The 21,321-nt window shown below is 41.4% G+C and overlaps 1 protein-coding gene across 5 annotated transcripts in view; it reads right to left on the reverse strand.

Moving 5' to 3' along the window:
- Window positions 1-11,460: 11,460 nt before the first annotated feature.
- Window positions 11,461-21,321, reverse strand: part of kiaa0586 (KIAA0586 ortholog) — a 371,111-nt gene continuing 361,250 nt past the window's right edge. For all 5 annotated transcript variants that reach the window (XM_033027180.1, XM_033027181.1, XM_033027182.1 and 2 more), the window contains one exon: window positions 11,461-11,993. In XM_033027180.1, the coding sequence (XP_032883071.1) occupies window positions 11,851-11,993 (143 nt within the window). In that variant the 3' untranslated portion in view covers window positions 11,461-11,850. The remainder of the gene's footprint in view (window positions 11,994-21,321) is intronic.

The raw sequence follows: 21,321 nt of genomic DNA on the forward strand, positions 1-21,321 counted from the left end.
CTAGAATAGGCTGTAAAGGGTGACCCTATGATCATCATAGGTTATGCAGAATTTATAGCACAAAATCATTCAGCCCACTCATACATGCTCCATGGTTAAAGGGGTTTCCTGCTTTTTTTTGCCTGGTTTTAATTCAGTGTAATCAGATCTTCAGAAAATCCCCAAATTATCACGAGAATAGAACAGCCGCAATTATGAAAAAACTCTCCTATTTTACCGACATCAGCAGCAAGTTTGAAAAGGTAGATTTTGTAGATCTGAGTAAATGCGATATCAACAGTGGCTGACCCCATCATGATCCCAGTTGAGCAATACCTAGGAATGCCATGCTGGATGATCATCAAGCCATGAGTACAGCAGGATATTAATAAAAAATACCCAGGATGCTTCAGGATGACACCAAGAACTTCACCATTAGCAGTTCATGAAAGAGTCTCACCACCAGATCCACAAAATGAATCCGCAGTTATCAAAAGCTTGTAGCCTAGCCAAAGATGCCTGCAACGAACATTCCGTTGCAGGATGCTGAATGCAGGCATTGCTGGCAAGAATGCAGGTATTGCAGGCATTATTGTCCATTTTTAATTGGACCTGAGAAGCTCTGATGGGCTGCCTTCATGAGCTGGCCATAAGATTGGCCTTCATAAGATTGGTCTGAATTGAGCTGCTTTCAGCATGTCAGCTGGTCTCGTGGGCACTACCCTGCATTTATCTGGGTCAGGTGGGGAGGTCCCAAGCAGGTGACTCGCCAGTCTTGGGGGTTGGACAACCAGACCTCAGCAGTGACTGCTGTTACGCGCTGGGCCTGTATAAAGGATCAGTTGACCACTGGCAGGACCCTTCGAAACTGTCTGCCACAGCCAGGTTGATGTGGTCTCATCAGTATGTATTCTTACCAGTCCATGGCTAAATAACTTGCTTCTGAGTTCTATTATGGAATTACTAGAGTCTTGATTACACTTACAACTCCTGGTTTTGAACTCTCCTGCAAGTGGAAACATATTTTCTACATTTATCTTATTAATGTGGTGGTCACGGTGGCGCAGCTGTAGAGTTGCTGCATTACAGTTCTCCCCATGACCTGCGTGGGTTTTCTCCGAGATCTTCGTTTTCCTCCCACACTCCAAAGACGTACAAGTTTGTAGGGTGTAGGATAGTGTTAATGTGCGGGAATCGCTGGTCGGCGCGGACCCGGTGGGCCGAAGGGTTTGTTTCCGCGCTGTATCTCTAAACTAAACTTTTTTTTAAACTGGACTAAGTGGGACCCGTCGGGTCCCTGTCACACAGGAGGCTTGGTCCCCCAACGTAATATTCCACCACTCACCAAGAGCCCCCAACAGCACAGGCACAGCTCATTTCCCCTCATCCCTAGCACTCTCTCCCCCTCCTCTTCACCCTCCCTCTTCTTTCCCCTCCCCCATTCCCTCCACCTCTCTCCCTCTCCTTTCCCCTACCCTCAGTCACTCCCTCCCTCCCTCCATAACTCCTCTCCCCTCCTTACCCCCTTCCTATCCCCCCCAATATCCCTCCTCATCTCTCCCAGTGCCCTCCTCTCCCTCTATTCCCCACTCCCTACCTCCCCCCTCTTTCCCCTACCCTGTCACTCCCTCCCTCCATAACTCCTCTCCCCTCACTACTCCCCTCCTCTCCCTCTATCCCCTCCTTCCCCACTCTTCCTCCCCAGGATCTAGAGGTTGTCGCTCCTTTCCCTTCTTGCGTGCCCCGGAGGAGCATCAGCAAGAGCTCAGAGAAAGGATGGGGGGAGAGCCATGGGGGTGAAGGGGGTATCACGGGGAAGGGGGGCAGGAGCCAGCGAGGGGGACCAGAGGGGAAGGGGCTGGAGCCGCGGGGCATTGCGATGGCGGTGCATTTGGGACTCACAGCGGACGCTGGACGCTCTCCTCCAGCGGGATCAGATTCACCGCTTTCCGTTTGGCGACATCTCCCGGGCCGGGCCGCTTCCGGTCCCTCCGAAAATTGTGTCCGGTTGGAGACCTCCGCCGGCCATTCAGTGCGTCCCTCAGCTTCAGTAAGACGCGATGGTGTAGGAAGGGGCGGACAATCCCAGGGAGTGACAGGAGAAGAGACTAATCCGCGCGGCGCTGACTGACAGGAGAGAAGATCGATCTGCGCACGCGCGGTTTTAAAGATTTTTAAGCCTCGCTAACGTTTACAATTTACCACCGATCTGAACGAAACTTGGTGCACTCGCAGCACAGGAGAATGGTGTGAGCTGGCAAAAAAAATCATAGCATACCGTTTTTGCGCAAATAAAAAAACGCGCAAACCGGAAGAGCACAAGATCAGAGTTTTAGTTATGTATAGATTTGCATCTCTTTTCAGGCTCACTCTAATTTTTGGAGAAATAGCTTTCAATGTGTCCAATGCTTCTTGATGGTTATATCCCTGTAGTTCTGGTTGATCATGGCTAGCCTATTTGTATCAACTGGAAGACAATTAAGAGTGGAAAAATATGAAGATATGGCTGATCTGTTTCACCTACCCAGTGACATCCATACTTAAAAAGACCCCTCGTAAGACGGTGTGACTAATTGTAATTCAACTGCAAGAGTAAAGATATCTTACCCATATCTGAAATGAAAGGCTTTGCTTTCTAAATATTTATGAGTGTAAAAGTGACAGTGTACTAGTGAAGGTGCATCAGTACTTTACACAAATCACATGAGACAGCTCGTGTTGTTCGTCAGATGCATTTAGCTGCTGTCTTGAAATCCCCTAAGCACCGAGCAGTAAAATATGATCTCTGAGCTAAATGCCACTTTGGTTTGAAGTAAAACCATTCAATGGGTTGCTTTGATCTCCTGACCTCCCCTCTTTACATAATTTCTATCCTCTTCTCCAGTTACAGTAGTAAAAACAAAAGCTTTTCAAGAATTATCGGAGCTCACATGTTAAGTTTCTGCATGGACTTATGAGATATTAATTAAAACTACCTGATAGTTTCTTTCCAAATTGAAATACATGATTGTGAATGCAACAAGAAAAAGTAGCTTCTAAAACTAAACCTTCTTTTAAGTAGATAATCTCCTGACTAAATAGTCCTTTACGCTATTAAATTAGCAGAATATTTTTTTTAAAGCAATGTACAAGCAGCACTACAGTGCTTAAAGCTGCAGATGATTGATAGGATTCATACTTTAACTTTACGTGTCGTTTACTACAATCAGAGCTAAAATCTATTAATTTTACAAACGAGGGTAAAGAGCTATAGTATCAGTGATTTCACGTTATCAATGAGGTATGGAGAGAATGTACCATGATTTAGCACACTATATACCAAAATTAACACCTTCAGTGTGAGAGGCTTAAAAATCTTCTCCTAAATATCAATCTTCAAAATTAACCACAATAGTTTTGAATATTTGATATGTGACGAAACAGTTAAATGCACAAACTGTGGTGATATCTATATAATTAAAAGTCTCATCACTACCCTTCCTGTCTGCTCTGTATATTGATTTTAGAAAAGACGCTACCATATATCGCTATGATTTTTGGCCATCTTACTCACAGTCCTCCTCCACTGAGCAGGCCCCGAGGATGAAAAATAAATCCCATCGATGAAAAATAAAAAAGTTATGAGTGTTTAAAAAACCTTGAGATCCTCTCGCGTCAATCACCGCAATGAAAGTAACGTCTCTTCCGGGGCAGGACTATAAAACCCCGGATGCCTGGACGTGGCTCAGTCATTTTGCAAGATCGCGAGGGAGAGGCCACAACTCTTATTCTATGCTGTGAATCAACTGAACTGTGAGTCTGCAATGTACTTGCAATAAATGATTTGTTAGCCCTTAATGACAATGCCATGAGTTGTTTGGCCTGCTGCCCAGCCTGTGCTTGAAAGTGCAATGCTTTATTAGGTCCGACTGTGTATGGAAGGAATAAATGCTTTATTGGATCCGATTGTGTTTAATCCAAAAGTCCCGCTCATTTTGTGACTTCCGCTTAGTGGGCAGGTCACACTGATTGCGTAACTTCTGGTGAGTGCAGAGGTCGCGCTGATTGCGTAATTTCCGGTAAGTGCAAAGGCCACGCTGATTGCGGAAGTGCCGCTGACTGCGGAAACCCCAAAGTGGAGAAGCCACGCTCAGCCGTGTGAGTATTCAAGAAAGTTTACTGCCATATATATGGTGCGTGAGTCAGTGAGTGTGAGTGTGTGTGTGAGTGTGTGTGTGTGTGTGTGTGTGAGTGTATGTGTTTGTGAGTGTGTGTGTGCGTGTGAATGTATGTGTGTGTGAGTATGTGTGTGTGTGTGAGTGTATGTGTGTGTTTGTGTGAGTGTATGTGTGTGTTTGTGTTTGTGTGAGTGTGTGAGTGGTCTCAGTGACTGAGCTGCCAGCCCAAGAATCCATTTGGCCCACAATGTCCATACTAGCCCTCTGGAAACCAGTCCCTTCGGTCCACAACACCATGCTAGCGCTCCAGAAAACGCCCCCTCCCCAGCAATATTGGAATTGGTGAAGAGGTGGAATATTGCGTTGGGGGACCAGCCCTCACGTGTGAAGCTGGGACCCAACTGGTCCCACTTAGTCTACTTGATCAATATAAAGTGGAGAAGGTACACAAAATTGCTGGGGAAACTCAGCGGGTGCAGCAGCATCTATGGAGCGAAGGAAATAGGCGACGTTTCGGGCCAAAACCCTTCTTCAGACTGGTTAAAGTGGAGAAGCTTCAGTTTCAGCTTCTGGTCTTTGTTGAGCTGCACAATTAACCAGGAGTGCTTTGGTGCAAGAATATTGGCGTCAGTATCCCTAACCCACAGGATGTGAATTCAGCAAGAATTCCTGCCATCGATTCTAGTTCTTTGCAGTTGTGACATGTGGGCGGTAAGTCACATTGATTTTTATATTTACAGAGCAATTTAGTGCATTGCTAAAGACATCTCACCACATGAAAACATTTGTTTGTGGTCCATTGATTATTGTACTTGTAGTGGTGGATGCAAGATAAATGTCTATGATGCATTATTGAATGGTTTATACGGAATATGTTCATACAGGTAACCTAACTTGCAATGACAAGTTTTTCAGATCAATGAGATTGGAGATTGCTGGAGACTGGAGGGACAGAGGGCTAACATTAGTTCTAAGTTAACTGGGATAGTCAAAAATGGTGGCAATAAGCAGTTATTTAGATGAGAAATGGCAACTGTAATTTTATGTATAGTCTCAATCAAGTGTTGCTTTCTCATGTGTTCTCAACTATTTAAAAATTGCTAAATTAATAAATCTTTTTAGCTAGCTTGGAATATCAAATATTATCATTAAATTCCTCACAGCCTGTGCAATAATAGACATAATTGCTAGCAGATTGGTAGTGTGCATTGAATACTTTTAAATCAGAAAGAGCTGAATTTCTGACATTTGATATCCTTACTAGTAAATATTTACCGAAGTGTGAGCTCGTGGGTTCATCCTGTCACCCGACGCAAAGTGCATTTCCAGTTAAATTCTTCCTGTAGTTATATACCTGACGAGAGAATATATACTTGTTTGAGTCAATGGCACAATTTTCTTTCAGAACAACAGCTAAACCTTAGGCGTTTGTCCCATAACCTCTGGGTAGCTGAGAAGCTGCTGTTTAACTGATGGGCAGCAGGCTGTGCTCTGACACTGGAGATCAGGGAAAGACAATGTTACAGCGATCTCCCACCACCTGCGCTGGGTGCTCACCTGGAGAATCTCAGTCAGGTCCGAGGAGGAGCAAGACAGCCAACCCTATTGATTCAAACAGATGCAATAAGACAGACTGATATAGAATTTTTAAAGCATTTTAATGCGTTCTAAAGAGAATACTTTAAACTGTTTTATGTTTCAATCTATAGCTTTTATTAGTCTTGTCATGTTTTGACCATTTCTGAAATATTCAGGCTTTCACAAGTCTATGTCTGTTGTTTCATATTAATTACTTTTAGGATGGAGTTTTTATTTCTCAATCAAATGGATAGTTGATAAGATTTATGTAGTTATTCTTTGATTTCCCGGTTTACGTTAGCCAAACTGTTTTCTTATTCCAAATGCAATTGGCTTAATTTCATTTAATGACCAATTTCTGACTTTTGTGTGTCACACTTGACCTCAATGTATTAATCTTTCATACTGCGATCACTTTTCCCTTTAGAATTAAACCTATCACATTGCACAAGTCAAAATATAACAGTCTATTCCTTAATTGGTTAAAGGGGCTTATAAATCAGTCCCAACAGTATTTGTGTACCTTTTTATCTCTTATCTCCAACAACTACTACCAAATCTTCCAACCCAAGATCACTCTTCACAAGTGCTGTTTATTGTTAATTATCAGGACTAGCATATTTCCTCTTCCATTTGATCTGGTCTTTCCAAACATTGTTCTCGGAAATATTTAACTCTGAACATTGGTCACCAGGCGATCGTTGTCTTTTAGATCAAACCCCTTTATCTGCATTGTGTGGTCAGGTGTGGTTGGAGAAGGTTTTCATTGCGAATCGAAAATAATGAAATGTTATACAGAACAATGATTGTTCTCCTGTTTTTGTAAGTTCTGAGCACAGGTATATTTAAGGTTGCAGTGACTAGTGGGGTCTAGTGACTAGCAAGGCTCGGTGCTGGGACTGCAGCTATTTACAATATACATCAATGATTTAGATGAAGGGATTCAAAGTAATATTAGTACATTTGCAGATGACACAAAGTTGGGTGGCAGGGTGAACTGTGAAGAGGATGCCATGAGAATGCAGGGTGACTTGGACAGGTTGGGTGAGTGGGCAGATGCAGTTTAATGTGGATAAATGTGAGGTTATCCACTTTGGTAGTAAAAACAGGAAGGCAGATTATTATCTAAATGGTGTCAAGTTGGGAAAAGAGGAAGTACAACGGGATCTCGGGATTCTTGTTCATCAGTCAACGAAAGTAAGCATGCAGGTACAGCAGGCAGTGAAGAAAGCGAATGGCATGTTGGCCTTCAGAACAAGAGGAGTTGAGTACAGGAGCAAAGAGGTCCTTCTGCAGTTGTATAGGGCCCTAGTGAGACCACACCTTGAGTATTGTGTGCAGTTTTGGTCTCCTAATTTGAGGAAGGACATTCTTGATATTGAGGGAGTGCAGCGTAGGATCACAAGGCTAATTCCCGGGATGGCGAGACTATCATATGCTGAGAGAATGGAGTGGCTGGGCTTGTACACTCTGGAACTTAGAAGGATGAGAAGTGTTCTTAGTGAAACATATAAGATTATTAAGGGTTTGGACACACTTAGGGGGAGTCCAGAACCAGGGGCCACAGTTTAAGAATAAGGGGTAAGATATTTAGAACGGGGATGAGGAAACACTTTTTCACATAGAGAGTTGTGAGTCTGTGGAATTCTCTGCCTTGGAGGGTGGTGGAAGCCAGTTCTCTGGATACTTTCAAGAGAGAGCTTGATAGGGCTCTTAAAGATAACGGAGTCAGGGGATTTGGGGAGTAGGCAGGAACGGGGTACTGATTGTGGATGATCAGCCATGATCACATTGAATGGCGGTGCTGGCTCGAAGGGCCGAATGGCCTACTCCTGCACTTATTGTCTATTATTATTGTCAAAGATTGTAGGTACAGGTTCCTGTTGGTTCTATTAACGCGTTAAAGCATTTATTGTCTTACAAAACCGTGTAGGGCATGGGTGGTCAATCTTCAGAACTTTGTGTGCTACTAAATACATGGCATCATTGTACATGCATTTTTATTGCTAACAATTAACCCGTTAAAATTTATCTGCAAATACTAATCTCATCTCCTCATGACATATCATTTGTAACTTTATGAGTCCATTCTGCTCATTGGACTTGAAAATCTGGTTGAAATTTATCAAGGAGACGTAGAGAACCTCAGCAAGATGTTTCTGTAAGGGCTGCATGATGTTTCATATGTAGGAAATTCATCCTGGAATGCAGCCATTGATAACAATATGTTGTGCCAAAATCGACACGGGGTGCAAACCAGTTTTTTTATTGATTCAATGGTAATTTTTTTCCTGGAAATTCCTTCCAGAATTTGATTGCATTCTGGAATTACTGACACATCTTTCTGGAATTCCATATGTTCTACCGTAGTTGTTTCTGCAACCACAATTCTGGGATTCAGACATTTTTCACTGATCAGATCAATCATGGATTGGTATGCAAGAAAGAAACAGTAGGATCCTCAGATCTGGCCCCAAAGTCATGAAACAGTCAGAATTATACAGCATGGAAACAGATCTTTCAGCCGAAATGATTCAGGTCCCATTTGCCTGCGTTTGGCCCTTACCTCGCTAAACCTTTTCTATTCATGTACCTGCCCAAACGCATTTTAAATGTTGTTATTATACCTGTCTCAATCATATATGGACCACTATATGTGAAGAGGCTGCCGCTCAGGTCCCTTATAAATAATTCCCCTCTCAAGTTAAACCTATGCTTCCAGTTTTTTCATTCCCCTTCCCTGGGAAAAAGACAATGATCATTCACTTATCTATTCCCCTCCTGATTTTATACACCTCTATAAGGTCATCCCTCAGTCTCTAATGCTCCAGGGAATTAAATCCTATCCCGCAACATTCTAGTAAATCTCCGCTGTACTCTCTCTATCTTCTCTGCACTCTTTCCAGCAAAATGAAGTCTATCCTTGAGCAGGGTGACTAAAACTGTACACAATATTCCGAAGTGCTGCCTCACCAATATCTAATATAATTGCGATATTTCGTCCCAACCCCTATACTCAATACTCTGACTAATGTAGCCCAGTGTGCCTAATGCCTTCTTCAACACCCTCTTTATCTGTGATGGCACTTTTAGGGAACTATGTACATGTACTTTTCGATCATTCTGTTCTACAACACTTCCCAGGGAACCTACAGTGCCCTGTTTGACTTTCCAAAATGCAACACCTCACACTTACCTGAATTGAATGCCATTTGCCAATCTTCAGCCCATTTACTAAGCTGATCGCAAGATTCTGCTGTAATTTTCATCAATTTTCTTCACTGTCATATTTCAGTGCCATCTGCAAACTGAGCAACAATGCCTTGTTCATTCTCATCCAAATAATTTAAATAAATGACAAACAACACCAATCCCTATGGCACACCACTCATCACAGGCCTCCAGTCTGAAAAACAATCTTGGGTCATTACTCTCTGCTTCCTACCATGAAGCCAACCATGTATCATTGTAATTTCTGTAATGGTTGAGGTTATTATCTTCTACTTGAATTTCTGGTGGTGTTCTTGAATTGAGAAAGTGATTTAAGATGCTTGACATCATGTCTTTTGTATAACCTTTAATTTGTTCTGTAAGCTGGAGGTTGTCTGAGTAAAGGCAGAAATAATCTTATTAGTACCAACTTGAGAGTTTTCAAATGGCCTATACATCCTGCAACCATTGCTTATAGAGTCATAGAGCGATACAGTGTGGAAACAGGCCCTTCGGCCCAACCTGCCAACACCGGCCAACAATGTCCCAGCTACACTAGTCTCACTTGCCTGCGCTTGGTCCATATCCCTCCAAACCTGTCCTATCCATGTACCTGTCTAACTGTTTCTGAAACAATGGGATAGTCCCAGCCTCACCTACCTCCTCTGGCAGCTTGTTCCATACACCCACCACCCTTTGTGTGAAAAGGTTACCTCTTGGCTTCCTATTAAATCTTTTCCCGTTCACCTTGAACCTATGTCTTCCAGTCCTCGAATCCCCCACTCTGGGCATGAGACTCTGTGCATCTACCCGATATATTCCTCTTATGATTTTTTAACACCTCTAGAAGATATCCCCTCATCCTCCTGCGCTCCATGGTCCCTGTCTACTCAACTTCTCCCTATAGCTCACACTTTCTAGTCCTGGCAACATCCTCGTAAATCTTTTCCGAATCCTTTCAAGCTTGACAATATCTTTCCTATAACATGGTGCCCAGAACTGAACATAATATTCTAAATGCGGTCTCACCAACGTCTTATACAACTCCAACATGACCTCCCAACTTCTATACTCATTCTAAACCTACACATCTTCAAGCTGTGGATAGGACTTTACCTTTTCTTCAAGGAAAACACTGAATGGCTCCAAAGATAAGATAACCAGGAAGGGAGCCACTTCACAACAGTAGTTAGGTTTACCTTCAGGTTCCTGTGTGGTGGAAATGTCAATAAATAGGCCCTTTTTGTAACATTTTCCTTTTTTGGACATCTGCTGGTGAGATGTGCATAGTGGACAATGCAAAGAAAAGGGAGAATGTCTTGAAATGTCAGACTGTGCTTCAAGAGATTAATAAAACCTTTTTTCCCCCTAATGGTTCAGGCATTCCATATGTTGCCTCAATGAAGAATCTATGCTGCAGCACATTGTCATTTTCCAATGCTTGTCAAGTGAGACACAGGAAGTTGCTTTTAATGCCATTAGTTCCAACTAATTCTGAGTCTCATCACAGAAACACAGCAAACATGTGTCGCTAGCAGTTGTTTATCTTCTGTATATATGGATTTGTTGAGTGAGAGGTTGTATGACAGTGACTTTTTAGATCATTTTGCATGTTGTTGGAAGCATAAACACTGATTTGTACACACGTCTCTATGTGTTGTTGTGTGGAATCAGAATTTAAGATCTAAAATTGTAACCACATCTACACTACTCCTAAATTCATCAGAATATGGGTGTCTAATGCAAATGATTTTCTATGAATAATGAAACTAACTGCAGTGATCATGTCAATTTCCTTAATGGATGTTGAAATTCGAGTCTATTGGTTGTTTAAACAGTTTTAGTGTGATTAGTTCATTTTATCTTAATTCCGATCCAGGAGGATATTCAGAGGAAGACTTCCTTTGATTAATTTTGTGATGATGTTTCAAAGTACCTGCTTTGTATAACAGTGTCTGCAAAATCGTAGTGTCATTTTGGCTTAAAACCTCTGTTTTCTTTTTCACCCTTGTTCCTCGTAATCCATCAATGCCACTGCACCCATAAAATTAACATAGAGTTAATGATTAAATGTTGTGAATTGGAAACATAACTTGTAGAATGCAGGAAGATTGCAAGCACACCAGTTTTGCATTGCAAAAGGTCCAAAGCAGATTGTCCCAAGTTATACTGAACCAAACTCAGGATATAATTTGCCCCTAATCCCCTTTTATGGTCAGTGCTTGCTATCAGGTGTCTCTCCCAGTGTTAAGTCTGCAAGGTATATCCAAGTGCAATTGCTCTGCAAGGCACGCTTGAACGAAAAAAAGGTCAGCACATGACAACCGGATGAACTTTGGTCATATCGTGTGGTGCAGGGTGCCACAGGGTTGTTCCAGGGTATCACAGGCTTTCAGGGATTTTCACTGATTGTAATAATGATCATTGCACAGCTAATTGATGAGTTTAAGATTATTTGTAAGAGGGAGGTTGTTTCTTGAATAAACTTTTGCCAGCTTGTAGGCAGAACATATTTAACTGCCAGCCATAAAAAACATTTGTTTATCACTTCAATTTTTAATGGTAATTGGTATTTTACTACTTTAAAAACATTAGACTGGGAGACAGAATAAAGGAAAACACACACACTGCATTTAAGTTAAATGCTTTTCCGTAAGAGTAAATGCTATCTGTCTTCCCATTGAACAAACCCCCAAATTTATTGCTCATTAATGACTAAAACACAACTATAAATAAAAAATTCTAGCACGATAAGTCATAATCCTTGATTTAAAAGGAATAATTTAGCAGTATAGTCGCAACTTGATACTGCAAGATAAAAAAAATGTATCAAAACTGCATACTAAAATATGAAAAAGATATCTTAAACAATTGGTAGAAAGATGAAAAGTGCAAAGAGACTATTATAAGGAAATGATGCAAAGCATCAAAATATTTCCGCTCCAGAAGTATCATCACCATCTAATGTGCTAATGCTGCCAGATTGGTCCTCTTCGTTCATGGAGGGTAGAGTTACAGACATCTTCAAAGGGCCTGCTGGAGGTCCAGAAGACCTTTCAACCTCAGTACCTGAATACAGGGAGCAAAAGGACACATCATCAGAGACTATAATAAAGAAAAATTGTTAGTTGAAACAGATTTTATCTCTTCAAGCAAAATTCTGAGAATTCCTTGCTACAAATTTCATTGCATCTTTTTCCTTCATGCTTCAGATTAAGCCCAAGTAAAGGAGAAAATTTATATATATATAAAGTTTTCCCTGCCTTTTTCACTGAATATCAGATAACAGGTATAAAATGCATTTAAAAAAACCCATGAAAGATAGCAAAGTAAAACTGACTGCAAAGTTTTGTTCATTGTTGGAACACAGGAGACCGATTATTTCTGACCTCATAAAATGCATGTGAAAAATTAGCAGAAACATCAAGATCTGAGCATTGTAGTGACTTTGCGTCATTAAGGTAATAATACAAATTAATTAGGACCTAAAAGTCACCTTCCCCTTGACCAGGGCATATCGCTCCATCATGCAGGCAATCTTATTCTCAAAGCACTGAGTCCTAGATAAGGCATTGATGGTTGAAGTCATCTTCAAAAGTGATAGTGGTCTCCCCCGGGTTAGTTCCTGCATTTTAGCAGACCATTGATAATGGCCCAAAGGGCTCTGGTGTGATGGGCAGCATGTACAAAGACCCAGAGCCTCCATGCCTTGATTCAAGCACCAATGTTGCTGGGACTGGATGGCCTGAGGGTAACTTCTCAAGGAACAGCTTCTGGCCCTACAGCTGTAGCAGCCTGAGTCCCCCCCCCCCCCCCCCCCCCCCCCCCCAGCCCCCCTATTAGGGCCAGATGGAACAAAATATGGTCGAGATGGTTAAGATAAAGTTCCTTTTGATGTGCGAGCAGTGAGCTGGGCATTGGGACCAGATGTCAAAGAATTTCAATCAATAATTGACTGCACTAAACTTGAAAAAGTAAGCATCCCTCGTGCATTTTCTCATTGGCAACACATTCATTATTTTTTTGGGTATGGCTGCTGTTGTACATGTTACATTTCGCTGCAAGCATTAAATAATGTAAGGGGACGAACTCTTAAAATATAACAACCCCAAACATTCTCTGTATCATCTTACTCAAACTAAAAGCATAAATTCTGTACTGAAAAGAAAGTAATAAAAGAAATGTTAGAATAATTCATCTCACATTCTGAAAATTCAAAACCACTAAACTATCAGCCACCACAAGCCCATGTGTAGTAATAAAGGGAAGAAAAAGCAGTCCGGTGTCTCACAGTAAACATTTACTTTATAATCCCCAGGTTTATGACAAAATCAGTTAAATAATGCCAGAAGATTTTGTAGATATTTTCTAATTTTCTGCTGTTAGTGACGAACTTAGTAACTTCTTATCCATGGTCTTGTAATTATCTTCCAGTGAAGTCATAATCTTTATTTGTCCACATTATTAAAAATATTTATTTGCTTTAACTAACACTGGACAAAGTTGAACACAGTGTATCAAGCAAAAAATACAGTTTTATCTTGTCAGAGCACCTGGCTCCTCAATGAGTTTTTTGCAGCGATGGTGAAAATTCTTAATTCTCATTTATAAACCTAATTTTTATTTCTAACAGAGCGAAAATTAAAAAATTGATTCTTGGTGACAAAAATGTCACCTATATATTTGCAAAACTTCCTATGGACATTTACTTATCAAATAGAGGCGGCACAATGGCACAGCTGATGAAGCTTCTACCTCACAGTGCCAGACCCGAGTTCGAGCCTAGCCTCTTAGTACTTTATTTAAAAATCTCAAAAAAACTGAAGATCTGGAGGGTTTTCTCGTTGGAAATAGTAATAATCATTTTGGAATTTCAGCTTCAAAGGGATTATTTAAGGATGTCAAAAGCTTGTTTAGTTCTTTAGTTTGACTTTTTTTGCTGGACTTTTAGTTTGACTTTTTTCGTTCATGCTCAAGATTCCCTAAAAAAAAGCAAAGATACCTGTCCAAAGAACAGGTAACTGTGATATTTCAAGTGTTTTTAAATAAATTTGAAAGTGATTCATACTTTTGATGGTGGAGAAGATTAAAACAAAATCAGGAATGAAAAAATGTGTGCACATGTAAAATAGGCAAGAATTACAATCATGCAAAATGGCAGCATTTGTAAAAAAGTATTAAAACGAATTAAAATATGCTGGCTTTTACAATGAAAATTTAAAAACATTTTCATTTGCATGTCAACCCATTATTCACTTCACAACAAGATGCTGGTCATCCAATTTTTCATAAGGAAGCAAATAGAAGCATCTAGTTCTGTGGTCTGTCTTAGTGAAGTTGTGACACCTCCTGAAATGAATCACCCTTTCAATCTGTTTTGGAATCAAGGGAAACAATGGAATAGCAGGTCTTTCTATTTTGCTCAAATTGTAAAATACTAATGTTTGGTGTGGGGAATCTGTTCCCACTAACCACAATAACCCAATGAGGAAGGGACCTGGACTGTTTTTAAACAGATCTGATCGTTGACCGGTACATGAAAGCTTTTCATTGTACCTTGGTACACATGACAATAATAAACTAAATTAAACTATGATATCTTGGGAGAACTTGTTTATACATCCCAGCCAAATAGATTACCTGGAGGCTGCACAAAGAAGATCACTGCATCTCCATTACTGATTCAAAAGTAACCACGTACATTTACTCAAAACTATGTGTCAATGACATTATTCAGGTACAAGCACTCAACTCTGCTCTGCCCTTAACTCAATTTCTTCAATATTTGTTTTTCCTCCAACTGTTTAGTTTACATTGTCACTTTGACTGCCAAATTTAAATCACTGGATCAATTCCTCTTCAGATGAACATGATGGACGTAAATAAAATCATAACACAAGATCACAATGGAAATCAGAGTATGTCTTTCAGTCCCTTGAGCCTGGTCTACCATTCAACAATATACCAGTCTTCTATCTTTTCCTCCCTTACAGTCACATCTCCACTCGAATATTCAGAAGTCTATTGTTCTTTGTTTTTAATGTAATTGATAAATCAACATCCCTCTATATAATTCAAAGAGTCTCCAACCTCTGAGGGAAGAAATTTCTCAACATTTCTGTCCACCCCGAACTTTGAGGATGGACGGATAGATCTATCTTTCTATCTATAACTAAATCTCTGATATTGTTATCTTCCGGTTTGGCAGTCATTCTATTTACGTAAAAACGGTTCGCGATAGCACTACGATTTTTTGTCCAGTTCACTCACCGTTTGCCCATGCTGTGATTGCGCCAAGTTTCGTTTAGATCGGTTGAATGTCGTAAAAGTTAGCGAGGTTTATAAATCTTTAAAACCGCGCGTGCGCAGATCAATCTCTTCTTCTGCCTTCCAGCGCAGCGCTGGATTAGTTTCTTCCCCTGTCACTCTCCGGGACGGTCCGCCCCTTCCCGCTCCATCGCGTCTTTAGTAGAGCAGAGGATGGCCTGGCGGAGGTTTCCAACCGGACTTTCGGAGGGACCCAAATCAACCCTGCCCCAAGCAGCAGCCCAGCCCCAAGCAGCAGCCCAGTGTCGGAGACCCGACCCAGTCCAATCTCAGTGTGGGAGACCCAACCCAGCCCAGAGGGGGAGACCCAACCCAGCCCACCCAGAGTCAGACACCCAGCCCAGCATCGGAGATGTCGCCAAACGGAAACTCTGATCCCAGCGGAGAACGACCAGCGGCCGCTACGAGATCCCATCGCACCGCCAATTCCAGCTACTACCCCTCTGGTCCCCCTCGCTTGTTCCTCCCCCCTCCCCCGTGATGGCCCCCCTCTCTTCCCCGTCTTTTATCCGAGCTCACGCCCCCACCCGCCTACACACCCGTCTCCCCTCTCCCCCACACAATTCCCCCCCCCCCCCCCCCCCCCGTTTTTACATTGCATGAGTTTCCTCTGGGTGCTCCAGTTTCTTCCCACATCCCAAAGACATGTGGGTTTGTAGGTTAATTCGCTATTGTAAATTGCCATTATGTGTGGATGAAAAAGTGGGATAACTAGAAGTTTTGTGATGGATGGTGTGGACTTGGTGGGCCGAAGAGTCTGTTTCCATGCTGTATCTCTAAACTAATCAAAAAGATGTTTTCCCTTAACGCTGGATTATATTGTCTTCGACATCAATCACTTTCAGCTGCACTCTTTGAATACATAACAAATCTGTTGTCACAGATGGTGTTCTTGCAGCACAAATGCTATCTTCATAAGCTTGAATGGAGCACCTGGGGCCATTTAAAGCAACATTATCCAACTTTTATGAATCACTGACAGATTTTCCTTCTAACAGTTCCTTTAACATACTAGTTCCGGCTGATATGTGGCTCATCATTACAAGATATGTTTCAAAGCCAGATGCCACACTGAAGTGCAGCAGGTCATCTCAAAACATCTCTCCCAATGCACTTTGCGTTTCTTTGATGATCAAATTTTCTTCTGCCCTTTTAGCTGCGATACAAGATAAACATTGGCTCACTTAAATTTGATCTGAGTCATTCGTTAATATGTAAACCGTGATCCTGCATTAATGTTGATTTTGCAACCTGCTTTATGCATTGTGCATAAAATGCAAATTATGTCACAGGTGATGAAATGCATTTTTAAAATGTTTTCTGGATTATTATATATTAAATATGGTACGTAATAGTTGGTGGTTCATTGAAAACTCACTGCAAGTTCCTGCAGCCTCTTCAGTAATGGTGGTTTCATAGCAAATGTTAGACAAAAATAATTAAGATTCACCTCCAGTTTATTTTCCTGGATTAATGCAAAGAAAATCGCCCAGAAAACGAGCAGTTTTAGCAAAACTGCATTTTGCTGGGCTGGGTTGACGTTGAGATTCTCTCTTCATAATAACAGATCTGAAAAAAGTTCTGACCGACGGGGTCACCAATGTAGGTAGAGCAAAATGTTCTTTATTAGTGAAACAACACTCAAACTACACGTGTACTTGGTCAGGAATAAATGATCTAAGCTCCTGTAGTTGTGTGGAGCACTAGCTACTGAACATACTGAAAAGTCCGCGAACTAACCCCCGGTCGCGTGACAGTCCCGACCAATGACGAGGGTTCTGAATACACAGCTTCACCATTAGGTGCCGCTACACCAGTCAGCTTTTCTTATATTGTCGGGTTGTGGGGTTGTACATAAATATCAATAAATTCTGCCTCAGAGGGAGGTGGAGGCAGGTTCTCTGGATACTTTCAGGAGAGAGCTAGATAGGGCTCTTAAAGATAGCGTAGTCAGGGGATATGGGGAGAAGGCAGGAACAGGGTACTGATTGGGGATGATCAGCTGGCTCGAAGGGCCGAATGGCCAACTCCTGCACCTATTGTCTATAAATCAACCCATGGTTTTCCCAGTGGTTCACATGAGCTACCATTAATCCAGATAGCATCAAAGCATTGGCTGTGCATTTGTCAGTTAGATTTGGACTGTGAAACCTGGCACTTGGGCTAAAAGATTGAACATCTATAATGTCAAGACGACAAGGAGAAGATTAAAAAAACAGAGTTGGTGAAAACATGCACAAGTTGAATGATTTGAATGATTACATATTGAGCAGAGTTTGTAAACATACATCCCACTTTTATCTGCATTAAATTCCATCTGCCATTTCTCAGCCCATTTCATCAACACATCAATATCACTCTATAGCCTAAGACTGCTCCCCGCACAGTCAACAACTTCACTAATCTGTGTCATCTACAAATTTATTGATCTGTCTGAATAGGGACCATTTATCACACAAAGGGTGGTGGGTGTATGGAATGAGCTGCCAGAGGAGGTCGTTGAAGCAGGGATTACCGCAATGATTAAGAAGCAATTTTGATAGGGCAGGTTTAGAGGGATAACGGTCAAACACAGGCAAGTGGGACCAGTGTAGATGGGACATGTTGATCAGTGTGGGCAAGTTAGGCCGAAAGGGTCTGTTTCCACACTGTGTGACTCTATGACTCTGACTCCAAAGCTTGATTGACCTGAAATGCTATCGCTGTCTCCATAGATGCTGCCTGCCCTGCTGGGCATTTTAGGCACTTTCTGTTTACACTTTAGTACGTTTCTATGTTTAACATGTTTTAATGTTAAATTTCTTCTTTAATGTCATGTTGTATTTTTATTAGTGTGCTGCAAGGACATCTGAATTTCCCTGAAAAGGGGATTAATAAAGTATTTATCTATCTATCCATCTTCAAAAAGAAAAAAATTTCTGCCAGTAAAGCCAGGCTGTCAACAATACTGCTCCTGATTTGGCTGAATACTTGTAAAACAGTTAAGTGAAAATATGCCCACAAGGAAAATGCATTGCTAATAAATCGAACCAACTGGTGTTGAAATAATGAAGAATTATACTGTTCAACGAGTTAAAAAAAACACTGATATACATTGGGCTTGATTTAAAAATATATTCCTGGCCAAATCCATGTCTAGTGATAACCCCAAACATGCACATACTTTATATCCATGGGGAGAAAGAGCAGTTAGGGCCACAGTATACATTTTGCATTGGTATTTTGTAGGCAAAACTAAACAATGAACACACTGGGGTCTGTACAGCATCATGACTGCATGCAAAGGATTTTAGGTTCAATTTGTAGCCCAAGGCTTTCCTGCCTGCTTCTTAGAATACCTCTCATTGCCTTCTGTATTTTTGGCCCTGCTCCAGATACCTTTTATAGTCTTTTTCCTGACTTTCCACTTTGAGCCTCAAAAGCGATAAAAGCTGCCTTGGCTGCTGCCTCTCTACGGGCTCTTGTGCTGTGCTTTGCCAAAAATGCGTAACATCTGCTACATTTGAAGAAAAATTTAATGAAATAAAATGGAGGAACAATGTACAAAAATGCAAATGCGTTAAATAAATTTCAAGAAGAAAATATGAAAAGCATGCCACCTCTGCAATGGCTTCCACGTAATCAAAGCAGACACTGGGAAGGTAAAACAATGAAATCAAAGGGCAGGATAAGCACCGAGAGAAAAAGCAGGACAAAGAGAGAGGCATGGAGGTCAAGAGCAATAGAAATAGAAGATGACGCCAATGTGGACAGACTGGACAACACCAGTGGACTCCAAGTTATCTTGTGCTTTGCAATGGGATCTCTGCAAATTAATAGTTAGCTCACTCCATAATATTTTACAAATGCAAGCACGCACTGTATGATCAAGAAGAATACAGCAAGCCTAGATTTAAACTTCAATTATAATCACTTTTATTTTAGACCTGCCAACTTCTGTTTTCCCAAGGTTAGTAGCAGTGTTTTATTAAGCCCCACTGAATCACACCCCTCATATTTGTTTTTTTTGGTATTGCTGTTCTTTTCTCATCCTTATCCAATTTCCTCCCACTCTCCATTTAACTCTTAACTGCCAATATATGTAATGCCCAGCTACAGTCCTGTGCCTGAGATAAAAGTAACAGTCAATCATCCTCCACTTATTACAGCGGCAGGGAATGCTGGTTGATACCTGCAACAATATTGAAGAAACACACAGCTCATTTTACACATCTGCAAGTGAAAAGTGCAACAGCATTAACACTTTTGAAAAATATAAAAGTGGATAAGTCTCCAGGTCCTGACAGGATATTCCCTAGGACATTGAGGGAAGTTAGTGTAGAAATAGCCGGGGCTATGACAGAAATATTTCAAATGTCATTAGAAACGGGAATAGTCCCCGAGGATTGGCATACTGCGCATGTTGTTCCATTGTTTAAAAAGGGTTCTAAGAGTAAACCTAGCAATTATAGACCTGTTAGTTTGACTTCAGTGGTGGGCAAATTAATGGAAAAGATACTTAGAGATAATATATATAAGCATCTGGATAAACAGGGTCTGATTAGGAACAGTCAACATGGATTTGTGCCTGGAAGGTCATGTTTGACTAATCTTCTTGAATTTTTTGAAGAGGTTACTAGGGAAATTGACAAGGGTAAAGCAGTGGATGTTGTCTATATGGACTTTAATAAGGCCTTTGACAAGGTTCCTCATGGAAGGTTGGTTAAGAAGGTTCAACTGTTGGGTATAAATGCAGGAGTAGCAAGATGGATTCAACAGTGGCTGAATGGGAGACGCCAGAGGGTAATGGTGGATGGCTGTTTGTCGGGTTGGAGGCAGGTGACTAGTGGGGTGCCTCAGGGATCTGTGTTGGGTCCTTTGTTGTTTGTCATGTACATCAATGATCTGGATGAAGGGGTGGTAAATTGGATTAGTAAGTATGCAGATGATACCAAGATAGTGGATAATGAAGAGGATTTCCAAAGTCTACAGAGTGATTTAGGCCATTTGGAAGAATGGGCTGAAAGATGGCAGATGGAGTTTAATGCTGATAAATGTGAGGTGCTACACCTTGGCAGGACAAATCAAAATAGGACGTACATGGTAAATGGTAGGGAATTGAAGAATGCAGTTGAACAGAGGGATCTGGGAATAACCGTGCATAGTTCCTTGAAGGTGGAATCTCATATAGATAGGGTGGTAAAGAAAGCTTTTGGTATGCTAGCCTTTATAAATCAGAGCATTGAGTGTAGAAGCTGGGATGTAATGTTAAAATTGTACAAGGCATTGGTGAGACCAAATCTGGAGTATGGTGTACAATTTTGGTCGCCCAATTATAGGAAGGATGTAAACAAAATAGAGAGAGTACAGAGGAGATTTACTAGAATGTTGCCTGGGTTTCAACAACTAAGTTACAGAGAAAGGTTGAATAAGTTAGGTCTTTATTCTCTGGAGCACAGAAGGTTAAGGGGGGACTTGATAGAGGTCTTTAAAATGATGAGAGGGATAGACAGAGTTGATGTGGACAAGCTTTTCCCTTTGAGAATAGGGAAGATTCAAACAAGAGGACATGACTTCAGAATTAAGGGACAGAAGTTTAGGGGTAACATGAGGGGGAACTTCTTTACTCAGAGAGTGGTAGCGGTGTGGAATGAGCTTCCAGTGGAAGTGGTGGAGGCAGGTTCGTTGGTATCATTTAAAAATGAATTGGATAGGCATATGGATGAGAAGGGAATGGAAGGTTATGGTATGAGTGCAGGCAGGTGGGACTAAGGGAAAATAATTGTTCGGCTCGGACTTGTAGGGCCGAGATGGCCTGTTTCCGTGCTGTAATTGTTATATGGTTATATGGTTATTAAGGAAGAGGACAAATCTGTTTGCAATTGAGGAAAATATGCCTTGTTTTTGAATAATGTAAGAGCCAGGAATTCATGCAGCAGCTTCGTAGGACACAATTGGAGTATTGTGTGCCGTTCTGGTCCCTCCATTACAGAGAGAACGTGGAGGCTTTGGAAAGGGTGCAGAGGCAAGGGATAGTCAACATTGTGGGTTGAGTCCTGATGCAGAGTCTCAACCTGAAATGTCGACCATC

Source organism: Amblyraja radiata, chromosome 9, assembly GCF_010909765.2.
Source record: "Amblyraja radiata isolate CabotCenter1 chromosome 9, sAmbRad1.1.pri, whole genome shotgun sequence".
NCBI lineage: Eukaryota > Metazoa > Chordata > Chondrichthyes > Rajiformes > Rajidae > Amblyraja > Amblyraja radiata.